Source organism: Procambarus clarkii, chromosome 87 (assembly GCF_040958095.1).
Source record: "Procambarus clarkii isolate CNS0578487 chromosome 87, FALCON_Pclarkii_2.0, whole genome shotgun sequence".
Classification (NCBI taxonomy): Eukaryota; Metazoa; Arthropoda; class Malacostraca; order Decapoda; family Cambaridae; genus Procambarus; species Procambarus clarkii.
Window position 1 is genome coordinate 4,443,595 of NC_091236.1, and position 13,363 is coordinate 4,456,957.

Consider the following 13,363-nt stretch of genomic DNA (forward strand, 5'->3'; position numbering starts at 1 on the left):
TATGCAGTGTTCAGATGTCATATTATACCAGACAACTAGAAGATTTGGGGAAATATATTCTGTTTTTCTGGTGTCAGTTTTCTGATTCTGGATGAATAGGAGAAATAAGTACAGTATGTGATTTGTTTCCAGCTTCCTTGTGACATATTGTTCTGCCAGTAGTTACATGGAAGATCTGGACTCACTCTTTTTTAGTTTTAATTAGAAGGCTAATGTAAAAAAAAAAGTGTGTGAAATGCCTTTCTGAGCAGACTTCCTTGGTAGTCCCTTAAGTTAAGATTCCACTATCATTTGGGGGAGAAAATTCTGGACTTAGGTTGGGTGCCATTTTAGGTGAACCAGTGAAGAGTGGAGGTGCCATAGGCACAATCAGAGAACACTTTCTGAACATCAGAGGTCCATGGTTGTTCAACACCCTCCCAGCAAGCATTAGAAATATTGCCGGAACAACCATGGACATCTTCAAGATAAAAGTACCTGTAGATAGTTTTATTTAAGAAGTGTTGGACCAACCAGGCTGTAGTGGATATGTGAGCCTGCAGGATACTCCAAGCCTGGTGGACCAAGCTCTCACAAGTCGAGCCTGACCCCAGGCTGGGCTTGGGGAGTAGAATTTCCCTTAGAACCCCATCCAAATACAGGTATTGGCACCACAGCAAACTTAAAATGTCTATTTTAAATCATTCCAGAAATAGGGAGTTTGGGAGATAATGTGTGAGGGTTTTACTTTGGATCTAATTAAGTTCCCTTTGTACACACCCATCCGGTAGTCCCGGGCTGGACACCAGATGTTAAGATAACTCGAATAGACCAGGCGAGAGCAAATGGCGAGGTCCAATACTTTGGGCCACAAATCTCTAGGTCATTAACTCCTCAATTGCTAACCAATCTAGAGGGGTAGTTAATGGGTTCTCACACCAGATTTAGTATTTAGTGATTGGGCTGTTGGGTTTGATCCCAAGAGCTGAAACCAGTTACACAAGATAATTAAGTAGCTTGTAGCAGGGCAGACTGTAAGGGGGCAGTACTCTTTGAAGGTATGACTTTGACATTTTTTTTGTAATAACAACAATTTGTTCAAGTAAACTTAACACTTTCGCGCTCTCCGCAAAGGTCACTCAGCCAACCGAATGTGCGCGCTGCGTTTTTATCGCTTAAGCGTAAAAACAAAAATGTGTATACTCTTTTTACTCTTCTGACCTTAGTTCTCATGCTACGTATTTCATTTTGGTACCAACGTGTTCGCAATAAAATTCTCTAGAAGAACATTAGTAAAATAAGTCACGAAACATATAGGGATACCAGCACCAAATAAATAACTACGTAGATGACTCGCCGTGAGCGCCCATCAGCAACAAAATGTTTTTACTCTTGGGATTGTAATCACCTCCACACTTGCTCTACAGCGTTAATTTTGGTATCAATGGACTCGCAATGAAATTCCCAACACGGTGATATGAATATAAGCGTAGAATAATGATGCAGCCCGCCCGCAAGAGTGTGGGAAGTGGTGAAATTGTTACCCGGTATCGGTGACGGGACGACGCACGGCGCTTTGAAAGTTTATACTTATTTCACTCTCATGACATTAATTTTCTATGTACGTCATTCATTTTTATGTCAATGTGTTTGCAATAGAATGTTCTATGTGCCCATAGGTAAAAAATATCAACAAAGCGTAAGTTAGAATAGCGACAAATATAAAACAACGCTGGAACATATCAGTGAGCGTCAAACACACACGAAATATTTTTACTTTTGTTATGTTTGTCAAGATTATACTTGTTGCACACAGTTATTTTTGGTTGTATATTGATCGGAATAAAATTCCCTAAACAGACATATGCATATAATACATGATATGGGGGAAGAATTACCAGTATAAACGGCTAAAGTCACCCACCTGCAACCCGTTTGGGACAAAATACCATTTGATCGAAGTTATCCACACCTTTCATGAACTTATTGTACCATGCAGCCTAGTGGTGAGAAAGAGAGCCTCATAGCGCGCAGTTTGAAACAAACCCAAAGTAAATCGGATAAAAATTGAATTTTATACAAATATTTTAAAAGTTGACATAACTTTATGTCCACTATGCGTTTACGTTAGACGAAACCGAACGCGCCGGCGCGTCCAGATAGCGCGAAAGTGTTAATGAGTAATGCATAGCAACAACAGTTTAACATTACATTAATTCTCAAGTGTCGCTTCACAGCTACATAATGTCGGCCGCAGCAGGAAAACAATCTCACCACTGCCTGACAATCGGGAGACCTCGTCTCGACCTTCTTGCATGGGCAAGCAGAAACAAAGTGAACTAACTGAACATTAGTGTACACTCGGACTCGATTGCAATCAACACACTGATAATAACAATCAAAACAATGCAAAACTTGTCACCAAGACAATCTTCAAATCCTGTCCGAAGTTCAAAGTCAAAGCCAAGTCCGAACCATCCCTGCTTCAGACTTCGCTGGGCTTAGTATGAGATTCTCGGGCTGCATCCATCTCTCTCCCTCCTGCAACTCTGCTCTGGCTGCAGTCCCGCCTTCGGCTGTTTTTGAAGGGGGACCCAGGTCACTCGGCAATTACTCAAGCAGCTGAGCGGGAGCCTGAACTTTGCTCTGGTGGTTTATTTGCTGGGCAGAGTTTGGCTTTGGAGGCTGTTCTGGTGTCTTTGGGGTGGCCTGTTTCACCGCTTTCGCAATCGCTGGGTTCGATTCCCCGGTGTTCTGGCGTCGGCGGGTTTTGATCATCCGAGAACTGAAGTGGTGGACTGCTGTCTCTCCCTCACCCCCTTATGAGGGGGGGAAGAGGGGGTTTGTGCTGATGAGCAGAAGTGCTTGTCACATAAAGGGTTGCTTGCTTGTTTCTTTCTAGGAGAGTTTTGATCTTTTAGGATGTAGATTACACAGGTTAACCAGACAGTGGTCTGTTTTGATTCACCTACCTTTCCGAGTGCCTTCCCCAGTCAATGGCAATTATGACATGCTTTAAATGTAAAGTGCTCATAGGCCATTGCTCCCTGCTCCTTTCTGAGGGGACCAGGTTCTGGCTCGTGGTCCCTGGTAGGCATAAGGACTTGTGTGACTGATGACCCCAGACTAATATAGCCCATATTAGTTTGGATAGCTTCAGGGAGCCCCTGGGGCTCGCCCAGAAAATGGCATTTCATTACATTCAACACTGGTTTTTTACATAATTTATTACTGTGTATTTTTCTTAATATGCATATTTTTATTTACATGCAGGTGCATGAGGTTGTGTTGCTCATAGAGGAACCAGGATCGGTCATATGTTGGGATTTTGATGTAATGAAGAATGATGTATCTTTCTCTGTCTTGCGAACTAAAGTTCCCATAACACATCGGCCAGAGACGCAGTCTCCAACTGGTAAGTGCTCTGGCTTAATAATAAGTAAATGAATTTAGTTTAGATTATTTTATGAAAAAGAATGAGACTTGGTAATTAATGCAATTTTGTGGGTAGGCCCTCTCTTAGTTGCCCTTGCTTACAAGTATTGGATGCACTTATTCTGTAACAGTTTCTGCTTACCTGGAGCAAGATTGACATACTTCTAAAATGAACTGTCCCAAAAAAGTCGGCTTTTATTTTCTCGATAATGTGTAGTGTTGATGCCCTCTTTGGTGAATAACACATGGCTCCCCAAGTTGTGTGCTCTGGTCCCTGTGCCATGTTTCCCTAAATTAGGCTGTATGCCCTGGTGCTGGGCTGTTAATCTTGTTTATCATCTTGAGCACTTGGGCTGTGTATGAATGTGCTCCCTGCTTTACTGAGGGTGCAAAAGGAGATTGCAAAAGTACTTATTCCAGTATGTAATAAGTCTCTGAGAATATCTAAGAGTTCTCCAAATCTGCTGTGTAATGGCCAGTGTGTAAGCTTGGGTACTGAAGTGGAGCCTTGAAAGGGGCGTTTATTACACTGCTCTGATAGTTTTATACATTTAGCTGTGATGAAAATCCAGGTAAGACGGAGGCTTCATTTTTTTCTTGATTGTACTGTATAAGTAATGGGAATCGTGTATAATGCTAACTTAACCAGAGTAGATTTCTTCCAATATATTCTAAGATTTGGATAACTGAATCTGGATAATCATTTGAATATTATACATGATGTGTTTTGATTGTTATTAATTGTAATTCAACATATTTGAGTAAATAAATATTAACTATGACAATTAGTTTAAATATAGGTTATATCACACAATATGGTACAGGATAATTTGCACATGGGCTGAAAGAAAAGTACTGTATTCTTAAAGTATTATGGAAGTTGTCTTGATTAAGCACTCATTATTAAACCTTATTATAAGAATTTTTTTTAACAAGACGGTGTAAGATAAGAAATACTATCTCTTAGGAGCAATGGGAGTTATTGATGCAGTAATGGGCAGTGACGATCAACACCGCTCTGCTATTGAGAAAACTTGGCGGGAAGGTCACGAATACTTCCGTGTTGAGCCTCAACTGATCTGCCACGATGGAGAGAGCATACAGGTTGGTTGTTTTCAGAAGGCTTCTTACTGGAATTGAAATGGTTTGACACTGCCTTGGAGTACCAGTATTTGGTAAATTTATATAGAATTTTCTATTCCCAGTATAGTGGTAGGATGTCACCTTCATTTGGTAGTATGAAAGTTCTCATTCATACAGTATTAAGGCTGTCACAGAAGTACCAGTAAATAGAACATGTGAGAAATGGTAAGTACAGTCCATTAGGGCTTCAAGTTGAAGGTTTTAAATATTTGTCCTGCTTTGTCACTGAAGAACAAGAGTTTCACCTAAAAACTTTGTGAACTCTTATTGTCTTATTTTTTGTACATTATTTAGAAATTTTCCAAAGTACTGTACTCTGAAATTTTGCCTTCGTAAGACGTAGTTACTTTTGCCTACGTCTGTTTTCTTTGCTAATTCAAAAAGTTTGAGTGCTTGTAGATACAATATGTAGTAATCATTAATGGTCTATTTCAATTCATTCTTAGCTTTCTTTTTGCCTATATTTCTGGGACAGATGATGGTATTGGATACAATCTTTGCTCTATAAGAAATAAGGATTTAGCACCTACTGTAGTATTTTTAAGCATAGATCTCTTATGGTATAGCAACATTTCCTGAAACAATGTAGTGAAAGATTATTTATGGCCTGGTATTCATGTTTTCCAAATATTAGTGTGTTTATACAAATGGTCCAAGGAAAGGAATGTATAAAAGTTTTAATATTATTTCTCGTGTGGGGTGGGGAGGCATCAGCCCAGAGAAGATAGGAGAGCACTATAGGAAAATAAAGGTACATTAAACCTGTTCTCTCCCTCTGTCTTTCTACACATCGTTGTCATGGTATACCACAACCACTACACTAAAACATCCGTAGCAGTATCTCGCCACTTCTTAATCCTTAGCACTATACTCGAATCTAAAAATGTTTGAAAATGCCATTTTATGAGTTTTTCTTTCAAAATGACAGTTCAAAATATAGAAAAAAATTTACTATTTTTAAAATAGAAGTTTTGTATTTCCTTAAATATACAGATTTTTATAATCACAAACCACTAAGCAGTTTTAGTGGGTGTAATAATCTCATAACCAGTTATCAAGAGTTCAGGTTAGCCCCGCATATTGTGCGTGAAGTTGTAACTGAACGCATTGAATATATACTTTTTATGTCCTTTTTACTCCGATACTCGATAGAATTCTTGGTGAATCGGATACTTTTGACATCGTTTTGCCTTGTGCATTTCTGTTCCCGTATTGGCATCCTTGGTGATATTTAGCGCTCTGATTATTCTGCACATTTGATGGTGCTACATAACCTTCCTGGTTTGGTGTATTCTTTTGATAATTACTTACTCCCATACTCTGTATCTTGCATCTCCATCCCCCTTCACTTTGTATACCCAGAATCCACTTTTATTTTCAAGTGCTCTTGCCACTTGTCTCATGTCACCAAGCACTTTTCCTCACTGCCAGTTGTGCAGCACTCCAGCATGACATTCTTTATCAAACATTCCTTGTTTTATATATACCTGCCATGTCACTGGGGGTTAAGTGGTTCATGATCTTGTTTGAAGATCACTATAAACACTCCTGTTGCACTTGTCAATCAGTCAAGTCTGATTAGATTATCAGGAAAGTTTTATTATTTGTAAATGTGTGCTTATTACACTTTTATAAGTTATGTAAATACAGTAGCGTGTTAAATGGAAAATCTTTAGAAGGTTGGCCATAGATAATCTCTCACCAACTTCATTTTACTCTTCACTATAAAGAAATTTCAGAAATTGTGCCTGCATATTAGTAGTAGATCATTCAAGTAGAGCCTTCACACGAGTTCAACTTCCACAGCATGATACTATAGTCGTTGTAAAGCCAGCCTACCATCCTCGGCCCAAGTAACTAATAAGATACGGTAGTAACACTTCAGTTTTCTGGAATTCAGTTAACCACATCTTGATCATTACTTCACAGTACAGGTCATTTCTGTGAAGAAATAAGGAAAATTATTTAAATATTTATGTTGATTTTTAGTGCATAATAAAAATAGTAGATTTCATTAATAATTTTATCAAATGTATGATTGATCAAAAGTTTTTGTAATTATTTAACATGAACCAATGAAGGCTTCATATGAGGTAAAAAGTAAAACAAATCATATTCCATTTTTTTGTCAGTGCTGTTTTCAAGTGAAGTCATCTTAAACAACTTGCAGCTTACTGCCATTCCCATTTCACACAAGCTTTTAGTTCTAATTAAGTTATCATTGATAACCTTAAATTCAACTACTGCACTGTATGTACTAAAGTACTCAAAGGATTAAATTTGCCATTTATGTCCCTGTGATTAAAGTTGTGCTATATAATAGTTTCAACTTCTTATCATATATTTACTCATATCTGGCCCCATATGAGTTTTTACTTTTGCAATTTTTAAATAAATTTCTCACTCTGAGTTTCTAAAATGTTAAATTATTTGTTATTAATGTGTCATTTCAGTGTAATTTCCTAAATATTGCTAATTACCCTTGTCTTTAGTACAGGATAATAATGTAAGTAAATGGTTTGAAATTAAGATTGAGATAAGCCAAGAATGTGTAATGTCATTACCTGTATGGCCATTATAGTGTAGAATAGGAGTTAGCAACAGTGGATATGGAAATAATCAATATTGAGTCAGAATAGAAAGGTGGTTTGTTAATTAAAAGTGCCAATTAAATAAATAATGAGACTTTGAATGTAAACAGAGCTGCTTTTTTTTTGTCTGCATTTTTTTTTAAGATGCTCACATCAAATCATTAGTTGTGTAAAGGAGCCAATGGAAGTTTCTTTATTTAGCTGAAAATGGCATTAGTAAAGTTCTTTCCTCTACATTCGAAAATATTCTCAAAGTAAAGGGATGCTTAGGCCTTCAAAACAGTGCCCCGCATGAGGATGAATAAACACCATGGAAGAAACTAGCTCGTGTCATACTTGTGCATCATAAGTAACTGCTATGGATGATGTCATACCAAGCAAATAAAAGGCAGTCACACAGTGAGATAATTACCAAGAAGATAATTACCAAAGAATCAGCCCCTAGACCCACATTGTTACTGATGCTTTTGATCAATCTCCCAGTGACAGAGTCTTTGTATCCACGTTTGCAAATGTTGCAAAGCTAATGAGATAAAATAGAAATGGAAAATGATTGTTAAAAGCAGTATGAGGACATGGTTACAGGAGGTTTATCCTAAAAATACAAATGTAAATAAAGTCTTTGAACCCTTTTTGGATTGTGTACCAGATACAGAAGATAGTGTGGAGACATCACATGAGACATCTGGAGACGGTACTCATATTTGCTACCGGTGAAGGAGGTAAAGGAATTATTGGCCAAGAGAGCTAAAGGCCAGTTGCTAGTGGAAATAAAATATGGTCACAACATAAAAGATATCTGAAAGTTTTAACAAGACAAATATGATAGAATTAATAATTTATTCAATGTAATGGTAATGAGGGAGGAGCTGAGGAAAACTTCATACGGAAATTCAAATGTAAATATGACTTGTGTAAGGTTAGGTAGAAATTATACCAGGTAACTGTTTCCAGAAGTTGGGGCTAGATTCCTTCAAAAACAAGTGAGAACACAATGATACATATGTAGGACAACTGGTTAACTGAATTTTACAATGAGGTGGTATTGCTGTGTTAATGGTAGCCTTCCTGTCATCCATTTAGACTGGGCCTTGCTCTTCCTCTAGCTTGGTTACATTTTTCATGTAAATATCTTGCTAGCCAATGTGTGTGTTATTGTATATTGTCTTCCTTCATTGTGTTTCCCTTGTTTTGCATTTTTCCCCCTTCCCTTCTTCAAGTATCATGAGAGAACGGGGCATGAAGGCTGCGGAATGGACCATCAACCTGTGTATCATGAAGGCGAGAGCATACAGGTCAGACTTTGTTGCATCCTATCCACCATCTTTATCTTTACCTCTATTGAGGATTACAGTACAGTATATTGTAATTTGTTATTGAAGTAACATAAAATAAAATTTGCAGTGACTCCTTTCATTTTATTGTTGTTGTCAGGCTAGTAATTAATGCAGGACACATTTTAACAAATAAGAGACTGGAAATATGTGAAATATGAAGCTGCATTATGTATTTTATAATTTTTTCCCCTCAGGTAACTTTTCTTGGCCGAGATGAATCGGCACTGCTATCATCATGATGTATCGGGAATTTTACATTATAAAATTTTACCCTGTAGATTAAATATCCCCTGTATGGGTAAATTAGCTTTTCACAAGTTTATTTTTAATTTCTGTGGAGAGCCCCTTTGGCTCCCTGCAGATATAGCAGGCTAATGTGTATACATATTAGACCATGGCAACAGTCAATCGATGGAATTCTAGGCTTACCGAGGGCCAGTGCAGTAACCTGGCCCCTGAGAGAGGCATGAGGAGCAATGACCTATAGACTCCCCCCATGTAATTGGAAGCAGTCTGTCTGCCATCTACCAGGTCAGGCATCCAGAAAGCTAGGAATTCCAAAACTACAGCTTGTTAAAACTTACAAACTGAAAGCTAAACTAGCAAGCAGATCTCCCTAATCAAAAACAAGCAAACATGACGTCACCACAGCCGCTACGCCGCTATCTGCGCAACTCTCCCCCCCCCCCCTCCCCGGGATGGGAAAGAGGGAGTCCCGTGCCTCTTGTTTTTCCCTGCATTTTAACATTAGTATGTAGTGAGACATCACAATGTCATTGAAAAGGTTGAGCCAACAGCCTATTGCAGCGTCATTTGGGCGAGTTGTTTCAACAAAACTTTGCATTTCCTCCCGTATTGCACACCACTTCTTAATTGTTGAGGAACCCATGGAGTGGTGTATAATTACTTTTATGTTTAGAAAGAGAAAAGCTGAAAAACAATTAAATTCTTTACAAAGAATTCGAGCGCGATCGTCACTTGCACAATCATCACATTCTCAGACAAATTCTACTGTGTTAGAGGTATTAATGGGGGTAGTAAATTAAGAGAGTGACATGTTGGCAGCTTATGTTCTTCTGGTTGCTTCCAAGTCACGTCACACTCTTAATTTACTACCCAGTTAATACCTAATTAATACCCCATATACAGTGTAATGTCATTCATCCATGTCGCCTACCACCTCACTATTAGAGGATATAACCAGGTGCTCGCACAGTAGAATTTGTCTGAGAATGTGAGGCGAGACCTTACGAAATGCATCACTTGGCGTCAGACCCAGATAAAAAGTAAAAATGAACTTTGAGAGTTAATTTTTAATCTTCGTGTTTCAGTGAAGAAAACATAAGGAATACAGTATCAAGAAGATTCGTGCCAGAATCATAAATCTAAAACTTTGTCATTTTCAACGAAATGATGTGTGTGTGTGTCATTTATTTATTTGATTAAAAACTGGATTAACAATATAAATTCTTTAATTCTCATATTATTTTTGTGTTTTCAGGGTTCTCATGTTACCTCACACATGGGCACATATATACTGCAGTGGCGTTATTATGAGTCAAGCCAGCACACATCTCCACTTGATATAATTGATTCCATAACAGCACCCAAGTCTAAAATTATGTACTACTATGAAACACTCAAGTCAGCAGACTATAGGTAAGAGCTCACTGATACTGTATTGAATTTCACTTTTTGAATGTAACTACGAAGACAAACTCGGGCTTTGAATATTAAAAACTCAATTTTAACTACTTGGATGCTCCCTTAGGCAAGGTATATGATCCTTGGGATTTGGGACAGGGTGTGGGGAAGGAATGATGCCCAACCACTTGGGTGGAAAGGGTGAGTTTGTATGTTAATGATGGCAGATAATGCAAAACTAGAGATTACAAACCGAGGAACCATAAAACTCTACAGGAAAACCTCGACAAACTGCAGATGTGGGCAAATATATGGCTGCTATAATTCAATTCCAGTGAGTGTAAGGTAATGAAGATGGGTAGGGATGAAAGGAGACCAGAAGGATACTGCACTCTGAGGTAAGCAATTACTTGCATCAAAATGAGATTTAAGAGATATAATATTTAACCAGAAGTGATACCATCAACGTGGACAAATAGGATAACATTACCACCACATTAGACCATGGCAGACACTAAGAACAGCATTCAAAAACTAAACCAGGTGGTAACTTATTTTAAACCAGGTTTAGAATATGTAGTGCCAGCATAAAAGCTATATCTAATGAAGCACAGATAAAATTAACTATATCAAGAGATATGTAACAAGGCTAGTGCCTAAACTAAGAGGTCTTAGCTAGGATGACGGGTGAACTCGATCAAATAACCATGAGACTGAGAGAAGGGTTATGATCAAATTGAATATAAATAAGACGAGAGGACCAACTATAGCTGGAAACATAGATGAGCCAGAGAGAAGTACGGTAAAAAAATGCTCTTATGGTTTGAGTAGTCAACAAATGGCATGCATTTATTATAATATGTATTAAAGTTACTTTCATTAACATTTTTCAAAAGTAACTGTAACAGTAACAAGAAATTTAAGTACATTGAGTACAAACAGCTGTAAGGGAGGTAGCTCTTGCCTGCTATTTTGTGCATGGTGTTGGGCAGTGTCCTTTGTATTGCCCTGTTGATTGTTGTTTAATCTTTCTTTCACAACTGAACTGAATATCTCTTGTATATGCCTGCTCTCCTGGGTACTGATACAGTAGCATTTCATATGCATATAGCATACATTTGTAGCATGCCAGCTGTATAAAGCTTAGATTTTGAAATACTCCATAACTTTATCAATGTCAAATTGGTCACTATTAGCTTTTGAGTCACACATGCTGAAAGCTGAAAAGTGGCCAATGTTCATTATATAGAAGCCAACAAGGGTCATGTGATGCAGGCAGATATCCTGCTATATGAAGCAGAATTTGAAAGTGGTCACCTCCATAAAGGCCATTAAGCAGTCATAAATGCAAGAACAGTACATCACTAGACTAGTGTTATGGTTTGGCAAGAGAAGGAAAAGAATCAAATTCTTTTTTTATCAGACAAAAAACTATGCTTGCCCATATAGACATAAGGTAAATACATACAGTAAGTCAAAACAACAGGGAATATATATATCATAATATGAACCAAACACAAGTGACACTAAATACCACACACCACACTCAGTCCTAAGATTCTTCTTTTTTCTGGGGGGAGCCCCGTCGGCTCCCCGGAGCTTTACCGGCTGATATGCTAATGTCAGACTTTGGCATCAGTCATGTGTATGGAGTTCTAGGGCCTACCGGGGACCACGAGCCAGAACCTGGCCCCCTCAGAGAGGCAAGGGGAGCAATGGCCTATAGAAACCCCCGTGTGGTTGGAAGCATTCTATGTCTGCCATCGACCGGGTCAAGCATCCAGAAAGGTAAGCATTCCAAAACAAACCCCTATTCTGGTGAAAATTGCTACCTAAGCCGAACTAGTGAATAGAACTCTTCAACAGAAAACACGGAAACTAGTATGACGTCATACGTCACCGCGCCGCTGTCTGCGCAGCTCCCCCCTCCCCGGGAGGGGGAAGGGGGAGCCCCAGACCTCCCACGCCGGCTATCCACCCATCAGTTCTTCGGCTGATGCTATAGGCAATGGTTATGTGCTCCGGCTCCAGTGGTTGTTTCAGCACTGTACCTAGAGTGTGGTGTCTGTTTTCTAGGTGGTGCGTGAGCCGGGTGTGATTCTTCAGTACTCGGGCTGCATGCGCCTAGGGTTCCCTTCCCTAGGTGCCCTGTAAGTACTGCCCTTGGGGCTTGGGGCCACCTTCCACAAGTTCCTTGGGTCCTGCCCCTGCCTGGCCGTTTACCGCTTGGTTTTCGGCCGCTCTTTGTGTGCTCGGGTGTTCTGTCTCCCTTGTTCGCCTTAGAGTAAGGGGCGGTGTTTGCACTGGTGGGGCGCGGGGTACTGTGCAGCTTGTCTTTACCAATCATAGCGGCCGGCTCTGTTCCGCTTGGGTACGCTGTCCTCTTGCGGGGTTTTCTTTTTCTTTTGTTTATATACCTGGTGGGGGGGTCTGCCTTCGTTCTTGCCCCTTGTGTCCCTTGTGTTCTGAGTATTTCTGGTGGTACCCCCTGCTAGGTCCCCGTGAGTGTACACGTCCCGGGGGTTCAGCTCTTAGAAAGTTGTTTGGTAGCTTGGGTGCCGGTTAGCAGTACCCTGCCTGGGATTACCTGAGCGCGAGTCCTCTTAAAGTAAACGCTCGGGACCCTGGGAAACCCCTGGGGGCGCGCGGGTCCGATGGATGTGACCCCAGAGCCCCCCCCCTCGCTTCCAGCGAGTTTGAGGGTTGCTCTCACCTTTTGTCTCTGGGTGACTCTCTGTTTTGCCTCCGTCTGCTGCCTGTGGGGTCGGTGACACCTTCGACCCGGTGTCCTGCGAGTTTGGTTGCTCGTTGTGGCTCGGTTACCCAGTTGTGCTAACAAAGCGGGTGCGGGCAGCAGGGGCGTTGCACTTGAGCCTTGGTGGTGGCAACGTTCTCGTGGTTTCCTCCCCGGGAGCCCCGGGGCTGCCCCGTTGTATTTCGTTTTGGGACTTGGGGGTGTTGGTTGCATCCACGCCCCCTTGTCTTTCCCCTGGTTCACCCTTCCTGCCTGCATCCGGTTCCTTACCGTCTGTAGGTTCAGGGCGGGGTGTTTCGTGGTGTTGAGACTCGGGCAGTCTCGGGGAATTCCCCTTCCGGGGTAGTGACGGGGGCATTTGGGCCTGTTCCTCCAGCCGTGTTGTATGAGTCTGCCAGTGGGCTCCCTTCCTTAGTGTTTTCACGGCTGCCCCGGTTTTCTGGTACGGCCGGGGCTTTGGGGGAACGGCTCGGCCCCGG

At 40.4% G+C, this 13,363-nt stretch overlaps 1 protein-coding gene across 4 annotated transcripts in view; it reads left to right on the forward strand.

Annotated features, from left to right (window-relative positions):
* retm (real-time) overlaps positions 1-13,363 on the forward strand; it is a 73,410-nt gene that overhangs the window by 50,950 nt on the left and 9,097 nt on the right. For 2 of the 4 annotated variants that reach the window (XM_045729104.2, XM_069317301.1), the window contains 4 exons: positions 3,253-3,394; positions 4,382-4,518; positions 8,369-8,443; positions 9,987-10,144. In XM_045729104.2, coding sequence (XP_045585060.1) covers positions 3,253-3,394; positions 4,382-4,518; positions 8,369-8,443; positions 9,987-10,144 — 512 coding nt within the window. The remainder of the gene's footprint in view (positions 1-3,252; positions 3,395-4,381; positions 4,519-8,368; positions 8,444-9,986; positions 10,145-13,363) is intronic. The other 2 variants (XM_045729106.2, XM_069317302.1) reach the window with 1 other exon arrangement.